At 41.1% G+C, this 21,849-nt stretch overlaps 1 protein-coding gene across 15 annotated transcripts in view; it reads right to left on the bottom strand.

Moving 5' to 3' along the window:
• Window positions 1–5,618: 5,618 nt before the first annotated feature.
• The window catches only part of fgfr3 (fibroblast growth factor receptor 3), a 95,272-nt gene continuing 79,041 nt past the window's right edge, over window positions 5,619–21,849 (bottom strand). For all 15 annotated transcript variants that reach the window (XM_035994374.1, XM_035994372.1, XM_031280335.2 and 12 more), the window contains exons 16-18: window positions 17,378–17,515; window positions 14,756–14,861; window positions 5,619–12,710 (exon numbers count right to left, since the gene is read on the bottom strand). In XM_035994374.1, coding sequence (XP_035850267.1) covers window positions 12,546–12,710; window positions 14,756–14,861; window positions 17,378–17,515 — 409 coding nt within the window. In that variant the 3' untranslated portion in view covers window positions 5,619–12,545. The remainder of the gene's footprint in view (window positions 12,711–14,755; window positions 14,862–17,377; window positions 17,516–21,849) is intronic.

Raw genomic sequence — 21,849 nt, forward strand, 5'->3', positions numbered from 1 at the left:
AACTTCGAGCTAGAAAATGGAAAGTTTTCAAGAAAATTTGGATCGTGCAACAAGGCAGGCCTGCTTGGTTCTTTGGGGAATGATTGTAAAGATTTACAAAGAATGTGTTTACGGCATTTCCTCTCTAACTGTGACGTTTTGGGCCGATTGGTGGGATTGCTGTGGACGAAGTACACACTGAGATACACTGGTAAGAACCAATGAGGTTTAACCATGTATCCAGCTAATTTAAATAGCTCACGTTGCTGTATTGTGTCAACAGTTAACTTCCTTTAATATTGTATAGTATGTGGTGTTTTCTTTTGCGGGGTGCAAATGTTCAACCAAAACAAGTTCCTTCCAGAGACAGAGACACCGTCGCTGCGTCCGGAGTTTATCGCCGTCAAAGACGATTGTGATTGGTTCAAAGAAATGCAAACAACCCAGAGCAGTTTTTCCTCTTATCCTAGAATGTATCTGTGGTGTAGCCAGACTGGAAACGCAAGACTAATACTGTAGAGAGCACCCAAAATTTCACAAAAAATGTTTTTCAGGGGAGCTCATACCTTATTAAGAGGAGCCAAGCTTCCCATCGCTCCCCTGTAGTTCCCACCCTGGACAGGCCACACTTGTACACATACTTGTGTAATTTTGGTCTTGGGCTGTTACCATTTCATGGTTTGGTGCCCCTTAGTTCCAGTTAAGGGCAATCATCATTACAGCAAGCAATGATACAGTATTTTAGGCTTTAAAGAAATGAAACAACCCAGAGCGTTTTTTTCTCCTATCCCAGAATGTATCTGTGGTGTAACCAGACCTTAAAGACCAACAGGAAAATACCCCCCAAACTCCACTAATGTATCACTAGTCTATATCGACGACGTTCTGGGATTGTTCAGGTTCCGCTGGATGTCCCTCATTTTCGGCTGGATGTCCGTCACCTTCCACTTTCTTTGTGTTGGAATTTTGAACTCCGGTGGATTTCTGAGGACTATGGTTAACTGCTCCTCAGATCTCTGCAGAGTAAATCCAGACAGCTAGCTAGACTATCTGTCCAATCTGTTGCACGACTTTTGAATGTACACGTTCCATCAAAACAAGTTCCTTCCCGAGGCTATTTTGCAGAGGCACCGTGGCTCCGTCCAGTGCTTAGCGCTGCCCAAGACAATTGTGATTGGTTTAAAGAAATGCCAATAAACCAGAGCACGTTTTCCTCCCATCCCGGAATGCTGTGTGGACTAGCCAGACCCTCCTCCACAGCGCTGTGAGGAAGGTCTGGCAATGCGAGACTAATGTATCACTAACCCATCACCTTGTAGATGCTGTGCAGCCACACCTCCTCCTCTCCAGCTCCTCCTCCTCTGGTCGGACAGTGAGGGGTGGTGTAAAGGCATAGACTGTATATAAATCTAGTTTAAAGGTTACAGAGCAGCCTAAAGAGGGACAGTGGGTTTGGCGACCAACAGCCAATGGTTAGCAGAGAGGGGAGTGGGGAGGACGAATGTTGGGGTAAGAAGGAGAAAAAGAGGGAATGGGAAGGAGAGAGGAGGAGGAGGAGGAGGAGGAGGAGGAGGAGGAGAAGGAGGAGGAGGGGAGGAATGGAAAGCATCCACCAGCGCAAACACCTCTGAAACAGAAACATTCATTTATCAGTGAAAAAACAAGCCCCCCCTCACAAGACCTCCGTGAATGGGCCACTTCAGCGGGCCGAGGAAGTTCCAACGAGGGGCAGGATGTTCCCCTCAGGACGCACTCCAGACGAGTCGAGGGCCAAAAGCCTGTATACATAGACCCCTCTCTCTCCCCTTGTCACTGTCCAGCTTTGCCCTCCCACCCAGGGCAGAGTGGCTTCAGTACCTCAAACAAACCCCCAGCCTGCTCCTTCCCCTCCCACCAGGCATTCACTGTGCCGCAGCCAGCGAGGCGGGCGAGGGAGGGGCGTGGAACTGTCCTCGGCAAACAAAGACGCGGGGGCAAAGACTTTCCCTGATTAAAGAGCAGTTAAGATGCTATGAGAGGCTAATTTGTTCACTGTGTGACAAAATCAACAGGAAACTGGGAGGCAGAAATCTGTGCCGCCTGCATTTCCTGCTGCAATTTAAAGGAGAATACCGCTTTGATTGGGAGTCATATAGCTCGTTCACTGAGATCTACATCCAGTTGACTTTTCATGCATGTCTTTATGTAATTACATTTATTTTTCCCATTTTAAATACATGTGTCAATACTATATTAAAATGAACTGCTGTCAAACAATCCTTGAATTAAATCAATGTTCACATGCACACAAGTAATCAAATAAGGTGAAGATATCTGATTATTTTATGGAATCAGATGTTTACAAGCGCAGCAATGGTCTTAAACCACCGTTTACATTGCAGATGGCCTTCAGTCTTCAGTTTTTTATCAAATAAACTTTTTTTAATGAATTTATCCCGTCGGTTTTGTCAACATAAATACACGTAGGCAGCAGGCTAATCCAATAAGGGCATAACATAATAATGAAATAACATTCATTATGCATTATGCATAACATTATGCTACGACACAAAACAACGCTCTGGAGTGCATCACATGAGTCAGAAACAATCCTACGCAGCCACAACTGGAACGCTATTCTACAAATAATATAATGCTAATGGAATGATGATTTAGAATTTGAATGTCAACATTACAGGGTTTGCCTGAAGATGGCCTAGTACCGAAACATTGCCTACTATTAAACTTTATATATTTTTTGCAAGTTAGATAGTGTGCGGGAGTTTCTTTGCAACATTACAGGCTTCCCACGGCCACGGTCATGGAAAAGCTGGAAAAGTCATGGAATTTCAAAATCTTTGAATTTTTTGGAAAAGTCAAAGACTTTGATTGTGTTTAATGAAATTAATTGTTAAAGTATTCTTCCGTGGATACCCTTCCCATATTATTTTCTGCAGCTGTTGACATAAAATAGCTCTGACATGCATCTATGCGTGACAACATTTGGTTTACTATCACATACGTTTCTTTATTTTCTCCCCGCATTCCATCTCTCCTGCATGTATGCCAGCTAGATGAAATTATGTTTGAGTCTGACTTGTTTAAATAATGCCGGGCAAGTGTACATTTAATATTTCATGGGTTGTATGTTGGTCATGCAAACATTATGGGTCCTTTAAAGTCATGGAAAAGTTTTGAAATGTTGTCTATGAAAATGTGTGGGAACCCTGACACTATGAACAGAGCTTCGGACTATTCAGTACAGTAAAGGTTAAACCATAGACAGTAAAAGAATAGACACAGCGACGCCATGTACTTTGACGGAGACCAGTGAAGTCACTTTTCCGGTGATGGCTGAACGTTGTTGCGCAGCCTCCAACTGAGCTTGACGACGTAAATGTGACGTGAGCAACCTGTCTGAAAGTTGCAAGTCTTCTGGTAGCTGTGCCAAGAGAAATGTCAATCATTCCCAATCTTGCAGAGACGGAGGGCGTAGGTATATGTAAGGAGATAACATAGTCACAGGCTAATTATTGCTAACTAAAAGGCTAGTTAACATTAGTAATTAAACTTAAACAGCTAATGTAAGTCGAAACTGCCTGCAAGATTCTCCTGACTGTATGTTAATTTCTCTACTGTGCGACAGAAAGTCGCGTGGTTATGACAAAATCGTTTTCCAAAAACGGATGCTACGGGGCCATAACATGAGATACAAGGTAATGGAGCCTTTTATACATTGTCGTGTTTCTTTAGAAATAAACAATGGACAAATAGTCTTTAAACGCTTCAGATGTAAAGTTATTTGCTGTCAAAGTGACGTCAAAATGAATGGGAGTCAATGGAATGCTAGCGGAAGGTGATGGCTTGTTAGCCTACAATCTCCCCATAGGAGGTACGCTTTCCAGATGCTCGCTTACCCCCTTGGGTTAAACCTGCGTAACATCAACATGTTAGCATTTAGCTCAAAGCACTGCTGTGCCTATCATACAGTCTCACAGAGCAGCCAGCATGGCTGTAGACGTTTATGTCGACCTTACACCAAACGACTTTTCAAGCGATTCCACTGTCGCAGACTATTTTGCAATATCGGAATGAAATCATAAGAGTCTTGCTAGAGTTGACGCGCTCACGTCGTCTCATTCATTTGGTGTAAGGTTGTCATAAAACTCAGTCCAAGTCAGTGTTTTTTCCTATCTGACGTTCAGACAAAATCAAATGTGTTTAATATTATCCTAAGTTTTAGGTCTTGGAAGTGAAGTTAAATCACGTGAACATTGTCAACAACCAATAGGTGCGCTCCTTCCAGCACCAAACAGGAAGCAGCAAACGGCTAGAGACAGTGGTGTTTATTGTTGCTATGGCGGCAGGCTAAGCTAAACACTTAGCAGGGAAAGTTGCAGATTTTCAATCCTTCTAAAGCGCGTCATCCAATGGGATTTTTACCAACTGTGGACAAACACAGACCTCCGGGTACTGGAGACATTCATCTGCATGTACGGCAGAACAGGAAATCTGCAAACCTTCCCTTAAGTTACCAGCTAATGCTAGTGGGAGCTAGCTAGCTTGGCTAAATTTTTCAAAATGAATCTAGTTGTAGTCTTGCAATGTGTGACCCTGCAAGATACCCAGTCTTTACATATATTGACATTATGTCTTTTACGTTAGATGTGAGATGATTGTCTTTAGATGTGAGATGGTGTCAGACTTTAGTCTTTTCAAAGTCTTCTAGTGCAGCGTTTCTCAAATGGGGGTATGTGTACCCCTAGGGGTACTTTGGAGGACTGCAGGGGGTACGTGAGATTTTTTGCAAAAACATTTTCAGTTACAAGGCTGTAGTTACTTCTACTGTCTTTTTTTTCTCCAAGTTTTTTGCTTTTTTCAAAGTTTTTGTCGCTGTTTTTGAAGTTTGTCAACTTTTTTTGAAGGTTTTGTTGCTTGTTTTCAAGTTTTTTTTCAGTTTTTTTCAAAGATTTTGTCACATTTTTTGAAGTTTGTCGCTTATTTGAATTTTTTGTCGCCCTAGTGTTGCCTTCCTTCTTTCTACTGTGTTTTTTTTTTGAAGTGTTGATTAATATTCTCGACCTATTCTTGCCTTACTTCCTTCTTTCTACCGTCTTTTTCTAAGGTTTTGTAGTTTTAAAAAAAAGGTTTTTGTCGCCTTTTTTCATCAGAAGTTAAATGTTTTCCAGGTCCAAGGCTGTTGTATAGTAAAACTATCGCTGACATCGCTGTATTCTTCCTCTTTATAAAGACTCAGGGGGTACATGGCTTAAAAAAAACAGTTCAAAGTGGGAACATTATTGAAAAAAGCTTGAGAACCACTGTTCTAGTGTATGGTAGTCGTGTTCTCATGTTCTGTCATCCATGTCCCAAGCTTGTTTGTATTCAGTTTCACCCACAGTTAGTTTGTGTGGAAGGAAAACGAGCCTCGATATCCGCGACTGTTTGCCGACAAAGAGTTCAGACAAAACAAGCCGAGACACTCTGCAAACAAACTCACTGTCGTGTGTATTCTGTGGTATTTTGATTTTTGGTTTCACTGACATAAACTTCCAAACTTCTACATTTGTTTGCCATAAATCACAAAGTCTGTTTTGAGTTTTTTGTTTCTCCAAAGACACGCTCTCAGTCTCAGTGACAGACACAGCAATGACAGCAAACGCTATTATAACATGTTTATTGAAAACCTTTTTCAACAGCATAGTTTGTCAGGCACAGAGAGAGAGAGAGAGAGAGAGAGAGAGAGAGAGAGAGAGAGAGAGAGAGAGAAAGAGAGACGGAGAGTTGTGAAATAGATGTGTTTTTTTCCCCTTAGTGGGAGATGTTTGCCCAGAGGGGTTGTTGTGGTGGAATGTTACAAAGGATTCATCATGATCAAAACAGGTACATTGCAAGAAAACAAGCTATGAATTATAAAATATGACAAAATAAAATGACACAATGCCAAATGGTTAGTTCCACCTTTCTATGTTAGAAACATGAATACAGAGGGAGGAAAAATAAATTATGTGGGAGTGGAAAAAGAAAATCAAAGGACAAACATGGTTTTGTCTTGCTATTGTTGTAAAAAAAACAAAAAAAAACTGATGTGGAATGCCAAATTATAACGGAAAGAAAATAAACTGTATGTGAAAATCACTTCCTCTCTAAGATTCTTACAAAATAGCTCACACTGCTATATAAAACTCTACTCATGTACATCAGCAACGTCAAAGCATATTTCAAACTATAAATTAACCTGGACTAACATTGTCGGGTACGAACGGCACGATACAATGAAAATCAGGATGAAAAACTGTGTGAAAAACTACCCATTCCAAAAAAAAAAAAAAAAAAAAAAAAAGATTAAAATGAAATAAAACCAAAACATATGGAATATGTATAGTTTTGATATCTCTGGAAGGAAAGGTTTCATCTTCAATCCTGATTTTTCTTTTTGTTGAGCAGAAAAGAGAATAAATAATTCAGTCAGAGTAAAGACGACGGGGTGGGGGGGGTGGGGGTGGGGGTTGTTAAAGGCCGATGTGACTGTACATACAGTAAGAGCCCCTCCCTGCGGAGGCCGTGCTGTTTATTCATTCAATAGCAAAGAAAACATCTTCACTCTTAAGAAACATTTGCTGTTTTTAACATCTGTCCGTTGATCTGTCTCAGGTTTTCAAGAAAAATACTGATATTTCTGCATTAGAGCTGATTTTTGCTGATACAAATACTGTTCCATTTAAAATGAGTATTGAGAGTTTCCCCAAGGGGAGGGGGCACATTATAACAGGGGGGGACTGAGGGTCCTTTTTGAGCATCACACCCCTCAATTCCCGTGTCTGAAATAGTTGGAAAAGATAGATTAACTGGTAAGAAGTAAGACTGGAGCTGATTATCTGACTACTGGATCTGATTATCTGACTATTGGAACATTCGTTTGTTCGGTAGGTATTCGATTTTCAATTTTGGGATTCAAATAGTCATTTTGGGTTTTGTTTTTCCTTCAATATTTTAATAAAGTTGAGACGGATTCAACTTTTGGAGATTTTGGGGGTGGGTTGTCTTTCATATTTTTTGAGGGGGGGTGGAGAAATACCTCTTCCAAATATTGGGGGGAGGGGACATATCCCCTGCACACCCCTGAAATCTACGCCTATGTCCCCAAGGATTTAGTTTTTCTGGTCATGATGAAAAAGCTTCTGAAAGATTTGTTTTCACAGCATTAAAGTCAAAAGGAACAATTAATATATAACTTTTTAGAACTTCTAGAATAAAACTGTATGCTGTGTCATTGCTGTCCAGTAAAACCAGTGTATTTATGTCCGATTTTGGTGAGGTGTCGATATAACATGAACCAAAAGGAGGCCTAACGTCTAGTGGGGACTCACTGCTAATGTTTGCAAGCTAGTCTAATTAGCTTGCACTTTCTCAGTGGAGGCTAGTTAGCCTAGCATGCAAGCTTCCGTTTTGTGAGTGGAAAAAAACAACCTTAACAGCCAAATGTTTAATGTTGTAAAGGGACAGATGTCCTGAATCAATGGTACAGTATAAAACCAACGCTATGTGGGCCGGTCGCTAGCGGTTTTGCAGTCCGTCTCTTAGAAATGGCAGCCCTCAAATGCCAAGGCAACCGTTGCTAGGGTAAAAAATTATTACTTATTGTTATTTCTTTTACATTATGGCAAATTCACACTATAAAAAGAATGCTAAATTAGCTGGTAACAGTTGTTGTTTGCAATGTAGCTATAGTTGTACAGACAACTATAAAGTCTCACGCACCCAAAACCTCTGCTTTAGATTAGACACAAACAATATGGAAATTTAAATTTCAGTTTGATTTTAAAACACTATGGGGTTATGTAAAAATAAATGTCAGAAAGCTGGAAACAGGCCTGTGTTTCTTAGCATGTGAAAAGTTACAATTTTGGAGATACAACTTTCCCCACGACAGCAACGAAATGTATCAGCAAACAGATCGGTCTAATACTTAGTTTCAAAAGAGGATTTTTCTCCTTTTGGAAAAAACAGAATCCAGAAGTTTCGGAACATGGAATAATGCTTTACTTTTGTCGCCATAAACAACACACATGTTAAAAACAACACATGCTCTAACAGAGAGACAGAGGCCGTCGGAATCGAGTAAAAAGCTCGACGGGGATGCAGAAAAAAGCCAGGGAGGCTTGTATTTGCATCCAAATACAAATAAAATAAAGGATAAAGGAGCAAAGCCTGATGGGGGGGTGGGGTGGGGGGGGAGGGGGGGTGGAATCAGTATCTAGTAAAATAACTACTCTACATCATCTTCATCATCTTCTGGCTCTTTAATGAAGAAAAACAACACTGAAAAGAGGATAGCTATTAATAAAATATACTCTCACCATAGGGAAAGCTTTTACCCAGCATGGAAGAATAAATAAAACCAAACAGCGTTTCATTAGATCCGTCCCACCTTTACACAAGTGCCTTTTTGTCTGTCTTGTTCACTCCAAAAAAAAAAGAGGCTAATACTTACATAGCCTGCTTCTAGGGACAACTGCTTTTTTTTTTTTAATTTTTTATATATTTTTGCCATTATACATTCAAAACATGATCAATATGAATCGATTAATCTCCTTTTTTGTTTGCTAAATAACACCAGGCACTTTAAAGATTCTGGGCCAAAACTGGAAAAAACTGTACTGAAAACAGAAATACCAATAACTGGGTGTAACCTTCCACTTTACAAAGGCCTTGTTTCTGTGCATAAACCAATGAAAAAAATACATAATTTGGTGCTAAAGAACATAAACAGTCTCCCAGTGTAGCAATATAATTAAATACAGATTTTCACTCGTTTAAGTACTTTAAATATTGGGGCGGGGGGGATTCATTAATTACTGACAGTCTTGTTGGGTGATAATACATGTCCCTACATAAATGCAGTTCACACACTGGAATAAGACCATTGCACAGCAAAGGGTTACCCCCGTTTCCATTTAGCAGCGTGTGAATCGTGTTTCTAAACCCTTCAATTCTGCTTGAACGTCGCTTTCCCCTTCTGTGACTTTGCTAAAAGCAGACTGTGTAAACATTTCAACCCCAGCGCTTTCTCGGGGTCAGCTGGAAAGACGACTGCATTAAAAAAAAAAAAAAGGGGAGATATCCATTTGGCAATCCCATGATCCTTCCCTGCACATGTAACCTCAGCCCGCCTCTACATTCAACAGTGCAGCGTTTGGTTCAGAGATCTGGAGAACAAGGTGAAATAGGTTGCGTCCGAAATCGCACACTCTGCACTACATAGTCAATACGTATACTATCAATCGACATACTTTTGTGTAAATAAAAAAGTAGCGTGTATCTTTTCGCACGCACTATGCTGTAATTTTCAACGTCACTTCCTGAGAGCCTCCTTGCTGTTAAGAGACACGTAACCATGGCATCGCCAGACAATGTTTAAATCACTGAAAGATAGGTGGATACCTGGACCAACAGTTGTTTAAAATTATAGTGTTATTGAGGTTACAGAGCTTGCGAAATAGTATGCAATTTGCGCACTATAGGTTTCATAATAAGGTTTCGGACATACTAAAATATGTTTACATAATGTTTTAGCCTACTAAATAGCATGTTAGAATGGAATTTCGGAGGCAGCCATTGACGTTTAAGACTAATTTGGCACATTTATCCCCCCCCCCCCCCCCCTCGCAAATTAAGCTAAGGATCCACCACAGACTTCGGAGTTTTCTTTAACAAACCGAGATGTATATATATATATATATATATATATATTTATACTGTTTATATGTTTATTTTTCGCTGCGTGATTTGTAAGTCGCACAGCATGCCTTCATTTCAGTATTAATACTATAGAGCAGCGATAAAATCTCAAGCGTCTGGGCAGCTCGAGCGCAAAAGGACATGACAGCTTTACCTTTCTGCCTTAAAGCTGATGTTTTTATCAATGAGTGCCGAGTGTCTTGCTCAAGGGCACTCTGACACCGCATGCAGCTTGTTAGCATCGACCCTGTGACCTTTCTGTTACATATAAGAGTTGGAAGCCTTCAGAGTGACCTTTAAAGGAAACTATCCACCTAAAAAAAACCACCTCCACCATCCTTTTTGTCGTTTCATTTATTCTTGTTAAAAAGGTAAAGCCATTGACGTTTAACAATCATGCGTGATGGTTAAAGCGGAATGGAGAACAGGTTCTGCACTTTTACTGGACTCAAAACCCCCAGAATGCATTGCAGCTAAAGTAAGTTCGAGGAGAAAAAGTAAACTTTTTCTCTTGAAAGATCGCTCGCTAACACTCGCGTGTTGTCACATTCTTTTCTGAATGCTGCAAGTTGGAGCACGTTCTCTGACAACTGCCGAAAAGCATTCTGGGAAATGTAGTTATCACTAAAGTTGTGTCCATCCTGGAATTTTATTACTCATAACACACTGAGCAGTGAAACCGTATCAGTAGGAGGTTGTTTTTTTCTCCCCTTCGACAGGCTGCTGAGGTTTCTCTGAAGGCTCTTTATGACTCACAGCTAGTTGTTGATGTTCAGCAGTGGCGCCGGCAGCCGTAGTCCTGTACGCACTGGGTGCACAGACAAGCAACGCGTCCAATGATAACAATGCGTAAATGTGCACAGGAGCAGCAGCCGACGACAGCAGCTCTATTCCGCTCTCTGCTTTGTTCCTGTTGTCATTATTTTGTAATTAATTATACATGATTTCATCCACTAACGTGGATAAAGGCTTGCTGGACGCTGAGTATCGCTAAACCCACAGACGGAGCTAGCGTGTTGTTGGAATCATGTGTGTTAACATAGACATGAATATTGCGGTTATGAGACCTATCCTGTTTTTGATCATATTTGGGATATGATGTTTACATGGCACACAGAGAAATGTTAACGCTTCAGTAAAATGTTTTCATGATCTGGTCATCATGATATGATAAAAGTACGCTAGGAGCACACTCTCATACACATGAAATATTATAAGAACAGCTGATTTCTGGCGCAGTAAACCGCGGTTTTTGTGCGTACTATGAAATACAATCCCGCCGGCGCCACTGATGTTCAACACTTCTTTAAGTACTTCAGGCGTACTTAAAGGCCTCTCCGTACATACAGTATCTCCAAGCGCTTGCTATCTTCTTGCCCAGCAAGAGTTAATCGGTTGCTTCGATATTGCAAACGTCAACTTTGTTTTCAAAACCAGAATTTGAACTCTGGCGGCGACGTGCGGCTTCCCTTTGGCGGGAGCCTTCAGTTCACGAGTCCCCCCCTCTGGCGGTCCTATCACACTCGCTCTCAAAATACATCTTTGCGTCTGTCATACATTCTTATTATTTTTTTTAAAACTGTAAAAAAAAAAAAAAAAAAAAAAAAAAAGAATGAGAAAAAAAAGATGGATCAAAAAATCTGAGGAGTTTGTGGAAAATAACGTCGCAGTTCTGTTGTAAAATAAGTTACAAAAAAAATTTGAAATAAAAATCTTTGCGTACAGTACTAAAATCCTAAACTAGACTTTTTGACCTTAAGAACCCACATGTTAAGTCTATAAATATCTTTACAAATATACACGTTAATTATTCAAATAAACCTTTTCTGTATCACTTTAAGTGATTCAATGTTTTGCACTTTCATGACAGTGTCCTCTAGATTGCAATGCTTCCATCCTAAAACATTACTTTAAAAAATGTAATTGTTTGTCTTTTAAGTACATGGCTGTGAACAGCAATATGATACATATTTGCATTTATATATTTACAATAAATCCTTTTCTAGATACATAAAAACTCAGAACCTTATTGTCCTAATTACTGAATTGCCCTGAAACCTTGACTCACGCTTGATGAGGAATTTGTTCCATGATTATCACAAAACCTTTTTTTTTTTTCTTTTTTTTTTCGGGATACTAAAATGTGATGTTGGAGAGAAAACACATTTAAATGCTCACGAAACACTCTGTGGTTGAGCGTCTTCTGTAAAAGACAAAAAGTTATTGAGTGTCTTCGGAAGAACGAGTCCCATCATCGAGTAGATTCTGGCTTTTGCTGGTATATCGTCAACGGATTTCGCTTTAGATCGCAGACGTTTACGACGATCTAAGGGCTTCCGTGCAGACGAGGGGATGAAAATCCGAGGTCCTCGCCTACTGGATCGCCAAGCAGTCACTGACCAATGCCCTTCATTCCCTCCTCTTTAGGAGGGGTTTCTTACACCAGTAGGCACGGAATGGTTTACCCCCCCCCCCCCCCCCCTTACAGATTGTCCGTAACAAAAGACTGGCCCGAGTACAAAAATATAAATTTCATTTCTGAAAAGAAGAAACACAAACACGGTTCCAACGGCAAAAAAATAATCCTTCAATGTTTCAAGAGTCTTCTGGGAGGGAGGAGGATGCAGGAGGAAGAAAAAAAAAACTCAAGTCAAAGGATTGGGGGGATTTCGAGCGAGAGTTTTAAGACGAATGGAAGAGCTGAAGCGCTGTGGAAGTATTGCATGCTGAGTTTTTCATTTCCATAATGTCGAGGAGTCACTGAGAGGTGTTTTGTTCATGGCGACCTGTGAGAGGAAGTTAAAGTCCAACTCCCGCCTCCTCCCCTTGCCCCGCTGCGGGGTTTTTTATGTCCTGATCACCCCGTTACTGGGAAGCTGTTTGGGAAGACAAGGCTCGTCAGGCAGCGGGTCGTGGGCGAACACCGAGTCGTCTCCGGACGAGCACGTGCTGTTGGAGTCCTGACAGGTGGGCGAGTACTGCTCGAAGGGCACCGCCAGGTCCAGGTACTCCTGTCAGAGGAGAGGGCAATGGTTACACTGGGCTGTCACTGTCAAATCCATTCTGTGCTCACATAAACAAGTCAAGAATTATAAGAGTGTTAATGAATTATCACTTAGATTGTTTGTATGTTAAAGAGTAAGTTCTGTTTTTTTCAACCTGGACCCTATTCTCCTATGTTTTTGTGTCTAGGTGACTGATGGGAACAACACTCTTTGTCATTGGTCCAGTATCAAGCGAGATCGCTGCAGTCGGCAGCGGCGAAACAAGCTACAATGTAAGTTAATCGGGCAATTGTCCAGCTTAGGGTTCGGCATCGTTTGGATTTGAACAATTCTGATTCCGATTCTTCCTTTCGATTCCGGTTCTTTGAACGGTGGAGTTGAAACGGGTCACATGATTATTTCACAAATAAGAGGAAAGTTTTATTTTGATTTAATGGTGGTTTGCAGTTTTACTGGGCTTTTTCAATGTAAAATAAAGCCACACTGGAGCGCTGCTTACTGTGCTCCATGGCTGCAACCCAACAAGCACCTGGCCGCTACGTAACCCAAAACTTGCGCATGTTAAATTTGGAACTGATGATCGGATTTGAAACCAAATCCTCCAAACGATTCAAAACGATTCCAATAAAGAAACGATTCCACTGGAATCGTAATTTTTGAAACGATTCCAAGAAGGAATCGGTTCTCGATGCCCAATCTTAGTCCAGCTTCTATTCACGTTCACAAAAGTTGCCACTGACAGGCTCAGATTAATATTCTGTGTCTGACAACATTATGGAAAGGATTTCTAAAGAGGTCGACCTTTCTGTTAAAGAGTAAGATCCTTTTCTAAAGCCACCAGAAACTATGTAAATAAACAATAATTTTAGCATTGTTAAATACACTTCATTAAAGTCCATAGAAACAAAATAAAACTATGAAAAGCCGTTTTGGGTCGTCTTTTCACTTTTCCAACAATCACAACTCTAGTTTTGGTTGAAATAAACACATAGTTCACTGATTTACATGTGAAAATATGTTTTTTTTTCAATGGAGTCTGGTGGTTTTAGTGCTAGCGACCTCAGAGCTGTTTCTGGTTAAACAGAAAGGTCTCAACGAGGTTTTAAAAAAGGCCCATCTCTGTAGGGATCCTTTCCATAATGTTGTCAGACATTGGTTGTAAAGAACATCTTTAAAAAATACATAAACCTCTGTTTTATGGTTGTATTTTAATGTGTTTCTTTGTGCATGGAGGTAACAATACTATGTTTGTGTTTTGAGTTCTTGCTGGCATTCAGCCTGCCGAGCCAACGAGGAGCAGCTGAGCAGCAAGCTGGTCAAAGCCATGAGCAGCTGATGAGATGCAGGTTTGTGTAGAAACCTGCCAAAGGCTCCTAATTTGCCATCTACTTTCTTCCTTTTAAACATTAGACATACATAAGACATAGCCTACATGTCTATTCATACAAGGGTGTAGTTTTTGTTTCAATATTGGGGTTATATTGAAATATGGGGTTATAATATAATATCTGTTATTATACGAGGTCTGCTAGAGATAGATCGATCTGTAGCGCTGTCCACTAAAAATTCTATTAACTATGTAAACAGGAAGTTACCGTAGTATCACCAGCTGTAATATATGTATGTATATCTTTATTTTCAGGGGGCCAAATGATACGTTAAACTTCACTTCCAAACCTTTGTTAATGTGGTATTACCTCTGCCAAGCAGTTTATGTTTTCTGCTCCGTTTGTCTGTCTGTCTGTCTGTCTGTCTGTCTGTCTGTCTCTCAGCAGGATTACAGAAACCCTACTGGCCTGGTTTTGAAACATGGTGGAAGGGTGTAGAAGTGATGTGACATATAATTTATTCATTGTATTGTATATATTTGGGATACATTTGGTACTTATTGCACCGTGAGTTGGAGAGAAACGCATGTTCGATTCCTCTGTATATCTGGCACATATTTTGAGAGAATTGACAATAGAGTTGACTTGACTTGAGGTGAAAATAAAGCTAACGTTTTGTGTTTTCAAGCTGTGAGTGAGCGGCAGCTGTGCAAGGAGGCTTACATCGGTGGAGGTCATGGATAAAACCCGGTCGTGGTCTTCCACCAGCTGTCTGAAGGTGGGTCTCTGGGATGGCACGGCGTGCCAGCACTCCCTCATGATCATGTACCTGAAACAGCCACATCAAGCATCGGTTACTCTGCAGCTCAGCCATTAAACATGAAATACAGAATGTACAACTACACTGAGATCTGAGATGGACTGTTGCCAGTGTTTGGTCTACTTGATCTGCAGCTGGATGCTGGTGCTCTATAATTACGGCTAAAGCAAAGTAAAGGCTCATCATTTTTGGTTTTAAACAGTTTTCACTTTTTATTTGTTGCGTTTCCAGCTGCAAGAAGACACTGTTCACCACAGTTTACCCCAAAACCCAAATAAGCTGCTAATGCCTCTCTCAAAGGCATTGAATTGGCCCATTGGCTACCTACATAATAAGCTGTTTTAAATTTAAAATGTTCAATGCCTTATCGCGCTGATGTGACCGAGCCCGAGCCAAACCCGAACATCATTTCTAAATATCTGTCCGAACCCGGCCTGGCCCGGCCCGGTTCGGGTATCCATCCTCTAGACCAGATACCAGAATAGCAAGATAAATTAAACAAATCAACCTTCTCTTTTGCCATGCTTTAGAGACAAAAGTCAGCAACTTATATACTTTAAATCTAAACAACCACTCCATTTGGTCATCATCAGTACACCAAAACATTTCAAGATTTTGGAAAGACATTTCATGTAAGATGGGTGTTCTTAACTCATCACAATAAGGACAATACACTGTTAGAAAACACTGTGTTAATAAGAAGGGATTTTCCGTATTTTGATTTTTTGAACAGAAATGTCCGTTTAAAGGTACAGAGGATATACTTTCAATTTAGAGAATTTTTCCATTTTTAGATTAACAGAAATGTCTGTAAACTTAACGGAAAAGGTACCGGTCATTTTCTGCCAGGACATTATCCGTTTTTCTAAGGATTTATTTTTTTAAAGTGTACAAAGGAAAAGGGGATTAATTTCTCCTAATTCGCACCTTGTATTGATTTGTCTTACTATTTATTTAAAATGTTTAATGTTCAAAATAAACTTAGACTCAACCACTTTGGGTATTTCATATTCATATCATAATTGAGTACAACTGATTATGAGTACAGAATGCATCAAAACAGATTAAATGAAAACACTGAGGTCTTGTCCTTTTATATTTTGGGTCATTTGAAGGTTTTTTTTGCAACTACTTATTACGTGTGAAAATTCATCAATTAGTTGTGAAATGTAGGCCTCAGATACAGTGCAGTATGTCCTATCCTTGTGGTCTGTATGGCTCGACCGAGTCCAGCACTATATGCTTTTTTTCTAAATTAACTTCCTCTTTCAAAACAAAACCATTAATGAAGTGCGCTCCTTCAGAAAACAGATGTTGGTTTAATTCAAAATCCATCTAGAACGGGCATTGGTATTGGTCCTCGGTATACGCCTGGCTGCATCATATACCTCAATCATCAGGTATCAATCCTTTTCATTTTGGCCAAAGACACAATGGGTCCTAGCTTGCACCCGGCGCAGCGCAAAGCCCGACGCAAGTGCCTTTGCTAGTTTAAGATTGACGCAGTTGTCAATTTCCCGTCCAGCGCCCGCGTCGTTTAAATAGCAAATGCACCTGCGCCCAACTGTGCGCCCATGGGCGTGCTGGTCTTACAGGGAGGTGTGTTCAGGTGCATTCTGGGCGTATTGCTATCTTGAGGCAGCGAGAAGTGATCACGCCATTGACCAACAAAAACCTGGTCTAAAGTCAATAACGCAGCATTTCATTGTTATTTTAACAGCGCATTAGTAAAATGTGCCTAGGGTTGTGCACAGCGCGCGCACACTATGCTTGTTACACACACACAGGGAAGCACAGCAGCACACAAACATTCAAAAGATTACAAATAAAAATATTACGGTGCAAATCCTCCATCATAATAGCAATGCTCCAAGGTCCAAACGCGCCTGGCTTTTAAAGGGAATGGGAGATGACACTCTGATTGGTTTATTGCATGTTACGCCCAAAACACACCTATGAATTAATGAAGACACTAAGTACAACCCTTTTGAACCATGCGCCCGGAGCCTTTTTTCCGCCGTCAAACTAGCAAAAGTGGATTTGGACACGCCCAAAATGCATCTGCGCCATGCGCTTCACCCCGTGCGCTTAGATCGTTAAAATAGGGCCCAATGTCAGCAAGGCCTTTGTACTCTGGATTATTCAGGACAAGTAATAGGTTTAAGAATTGTGAACAGTTTGTTAGTGACACCTGTTGTTATTTGTTACATTTTCCATCGGCAGTCCAGAATGTTCTTGTTACAACAGAATAAAGACTCAACATCTAATATGTAAAGTTGCACTTCAGCTTTATGTGACTTAAGTGAAATTGTTATAAAGTAAATAATGTGGCCTAATTTGATCCTTTCTGTCTGAGTCTTGACAGTCTCTCATTTGGACTTGGTCAAGACTCATTCTCGCCTAGTCCTGGTCTTGGACTTGTCTTGCACTCGAACAAAGGTGGACTTGACTACAGCCCCGCTGAGCTGCCTCCCGCTATAACCACATATACTCTGATTATAACTACAATTCATAAAGACACCTACAGTTCATGGGTGCAGTTGGCAGGTTTGTCCATCCGATGTCCCTCCTTCAGCAGCTTAAAGAGCTCTTCTACTGGGATTCCTGGGTACGGCGAGCCTCCCAGGGTGAAGATCTCCCACAACAGCACCCCATAGGACCACCTGAACACACACACACACACACACACACACACACACACACACACACACACACACACACACACACACACACACACACACACACACACAATGAATACAGATTAGAGTTCAAACGCCAGTCATGGCCTGAAGCAGCCAACAGGCCTGTGTTTCACAGATGGTTGGGGAAATATTGATCCTCAATAATGTTTACTGCACTCAATTTAAAAATCAATTTGACATTCTTATTATCCGGGACAGTCAGTCAATATTTGTAAAAAATCAACAATTCGTCCCTTAAGACCGAAAGGAGACAAGACTCAAACTCATTAGAGAAATGGGAATAAAAGGTTTTGTTCGGTTTGAGTATACATTTTTTAGATTTTTTGCAGCCCTATGGCATACCCCACAGTTTCCAAAAATGCTTACAAGCCCTGAGCACAAAACAGGAATAGAATCCGTATTGTTCTGTATCTACAGTACAGTTATGGTCCAGCTGCTGCCTCTTCCAGAAGCTGCTGTATCTCTAAGCCGAGCCATCCTGTCTTTTTCTTTCTGTCTGTGGCAACAGCTCGAGTGAACTGCTGCATTATATTCCTAAATGGTTAAAAAAAATGAGGGACGGTAATCAGATAATGGTGCTCTATTAACCCAGTGTACTATTGTTGGTCCGTTTCATCCAGTGAATCAGAATCAGACCCCTCCCCCCCCCCACTGCGGGCGCTCAGCGGGCTTTATCTAATTATCCGCACTCTGGTCCGGAGGGCGGAACACAGGCGCTACTGGCCGAGCCGCATGCCCGCCATCCAAATACACAGAGAGAGGGAAAGGCGACTGTGGTGAAACAGAGAGACATCAATATTCAGAGGTAGAAAAGAAGAAACAGAAACTGCAGACCAGTGGTGGAAGAAGTATTCAGATCCTTAAAGGAACACACCGACTTATTGGGACTTTAGCTTATTCACCGTATCCCCCAGAGTTAGATAAGTCCATACATACCCTTCTCATCTCCGTGCGTGTCGTAACTCTGTCTAGCCTAGCTTAGCACAGATCCTGGAGGTAACCGGCTCCATCTAGCCAACTGCTCACCAATAAGTGACAAAATAACGCCAACATGTTCCTATTTACATGTTGTGATGTTGTATTGTCACACTTGGGCAGAGTGATTCAAGCTAGGCTAGTGGTGGGGGCGTCAGACAGAGTTACGACACGCACGGAGATGAGAAGGGTGTGTATGGACTTATCTAACTCTGGGGGATACGGTGAATAAGACAAAGTCCCAATAAGTCGGCGTGTTCCATTAACTTAAATAAAAGTACTAATACCACACTGTAAAAAATACTCTGTTACAAGTAAAAGTCCTGCATTGAAAATGTTACTTAAGTAAAAGTATGTAAGTATCGCCAGGACAATGTAGTTAAAATATTCCAAGTAAACGTACTCAATGCAGAAAAATCCTCACACTTAGAAACTGGAATTGATCCAAACAATTGTGTGTTTGATGGTCTAATCATTCCAGCTGGACTTATATAATAAGTATAATAATAAGACATTGTATTTTATAAACTGTGTTTTGTGTGCAAAAAAATCTTAATTTGTAAAGTAACTAGTAACTAAAGCTGTCAGATGAATGTAGTGGAGTAAAAAGTATAATTCTCTCTGAAATGTAGCAGAGTAGAAGTAGAAATTGGCATGAAAAGAGAAGACACAATAAAAATCTGCTTTCTCAATCGTGTTTTAAGACAATTAGGTATATCACAATATTTATTGATGTTACGTTGTAAAATAACACATGCTGTTATTGATTTACTGGTGGTGTTTTCTATCCTATATATCATTTCTGCAAATGAGTCAATGCCAAAGGCTTTTGTCTTGTGCTGTATATTTTTCATAAACCAGCACCTTATCCACGGTCACTGCTTTTAACGGGATATTGAGTCGCCCTGAAGGTGCAGTGAGGTTTGCTCTCTGCAGCTTTTATAGACTGACACCTCTGAAGCTTTTCAAAATAAAATCCTCACCTCCGTGATATTGGCACTGGGAGAAAAAAAAATCTGCAGGCTGAAGAATTAAAAGGTCTATATCGGCATTAGTTTATGTGCAATTGAAAAATTAATTCAGATCTAAATGTATTGGTAGAAACTTTGACTTTGAATCACAACTTGATGATGCTTATTACTTACTTTCTCTCTGCAAAAAGTGTAAAACGACTGTAAAAATCCAACTAAAATGGCTCCCTGAGTGTTCTCACAGCTAGTTCTGCCTTTAGAGCTGCAAATGTTTGGAAAGCTGCACGAGCTGTAATGCCAAATGCTGCATGCAAAACCTTCCTTATATCCAGCCCTTTCCTTGCTGTGCTGCTGTTTGCGTGTCGTTTGGATGTGAGTGCGTGACAGATTTGTTTTAATGTGTTTTAATTGTCTCCCGTCTGTTTCAGTGTAACACATTTCAGTAAAAAAAAAAAAACATCGCAGGTCAAAAGTCAGAGTCCCCCGGGGGGTGTGTGTGAGAGTAAACTGGCTGCAGAGCGACTACTGTATGTGCGGAGGAGGAGGTTTGGCGGGAGGATTGACTCTGTAATCCAGACCTGCTGAAATAACAGAGCCGGCTGATTCTCCTCTCGGCTTGTTCCCAGTCTAGTGTAATCACACGGCGAGCCAGTGTTGACAGGGGCCCGTGTTTGGCTTGGATGCCTGTGCTGGGGACACAGCGTCTGGCTGAGAGGGGTTCAGCTACCGCAACACAGATTGACTTTGTGACCTCCTCGCCTAAACTGGCCTTTTCTTCTCCTGATCGCAGCCAACACAGGAGCAATCAGAGGTCGGAAAAGGTGCGCTTGGGAGTCTATTCCAGGGGTCTTCAGCGTTTGTTAAGCCAAGGACGCCTTAACTGAAAGAGAGATGGAGCAGGGACCCCCTACTACTAATATTGAATAAAATGAAGTTTCATGTTAAACCGGGCCTACAATAATGTGTAGGGACACCTAAAGCCTTTACACAACCCTTTCTGCATAGAATACTAAGCTATTAAAATAATAATTGTTGGCATGATTTTATAAATCATGTTTTAATGTTAAACATACATGCCCTTCCTTAGGATGTACTGTATCTGTGGATAGCTATCTTAGTGACTACCTTACCTATGGGTCAGTCAGACTATCATCAGTGGGGATTAATATTTGCTAATATGATGTTGGATTCACGTAAAGACTTTTTCATTTTTGAAAAAGACCCTAGGGGTCCTGGACCCCCTGTTGAAGATCTCTGGTCCATACAATGGAGAAAATTACTTTCATACTGAGATTACAAAATGCAGAATTTATGGATGGATGGTCACCTTGGCTGGATGTGGCTGGGGAGGCACGGGGCTAGGAGCTTTTGGGTACTTTTTGCACTTCATATGTCTTATTCTATGTAACTGTATGTGATGCGGAGGTTGCTGTGGCTGCTAATGTCAATGAAATAGCTTCTATATTGCTATTCTTGGAGTGTGTTTCTTTGTTTGTTTTGCTTTGTGTAAAAGGATAAAAATGACGCCGTTGTGGGGGGAAATGTAAGTGACTCCGATTTTCCACTGGGCGCGTCTGTGCTGCGTTCCGGTTTTGTTCCGTCCTCCGCCACGTGCCATACCGCACCGGGAGCGTCTTCGAAGCGGAGCGTCTTGCTGTCCGACTCGCAGATTTTATTGTCTCTACAGGTACTTCACAGAACAATAGCGTGTTTATTAAGCTAGTATCTACCTTCCACTCCAAGCACTCCTGTAATTAAACTCCATGCCTTCTCTTTTCTGGCGTTGTCCTTATAAAAATGATGTCTATTATGTTTCTCTCATTGTCCGTGAGACGTATACGATATTGGGGGGGTGTGTTTTGGTAAATTGACTAAATGCTCTCGCTGTTTCACTTCCTGCCTGGCTTTATGAACGCCCCGCGGCTCGCCTGAAAATAGACCTGGTGTGGATCTTTAGTGGAGCGGAGAGCGGCTTCACGCACGCTACTGGCGTGACGCGGGTGGTGGAATATCAAGCATTGATTTGAATGGTGATTGCTAGCGGGGGTCGCGACGCCTCCAGAACGCAGCGCAGACACGCCCAGTGGAAAATAAGGGGTAAGAGTTTTGTTGTTGTTGTTGTTGTTTGTGTGTGTAATTAAAGTTGTAGGTAACATGCAACTCAGTGTAAGGAGATGGACTGGAGAATAAGGGACCACTGGATTTAAAACATATTAGATAAATTAGAAATATTGTAACAACTGGAATGTATGTTTATGTTTAAGACTGTCTACGGCGAACCCGGTTCCTATGAATGGTTGTAGGAACCTGCCCCAATGGAACACGTTGTGACAAAGCCACTGACCCTCT

This window comes from Sander lucioperca, chromosome 18 (assembly GCF_008315115.2).
Source record: "Sander lucioperca isolate FBNREF2018 chromosome 18, SLUC_FBN_1.2, whole genome shotgun sequence".
NCBI classification, from domain to species: Eukaryota; Metazoa; Chordata; class Actinopteri; order Perciformes; family Percidae; genus Sander; species Sander lucioperca.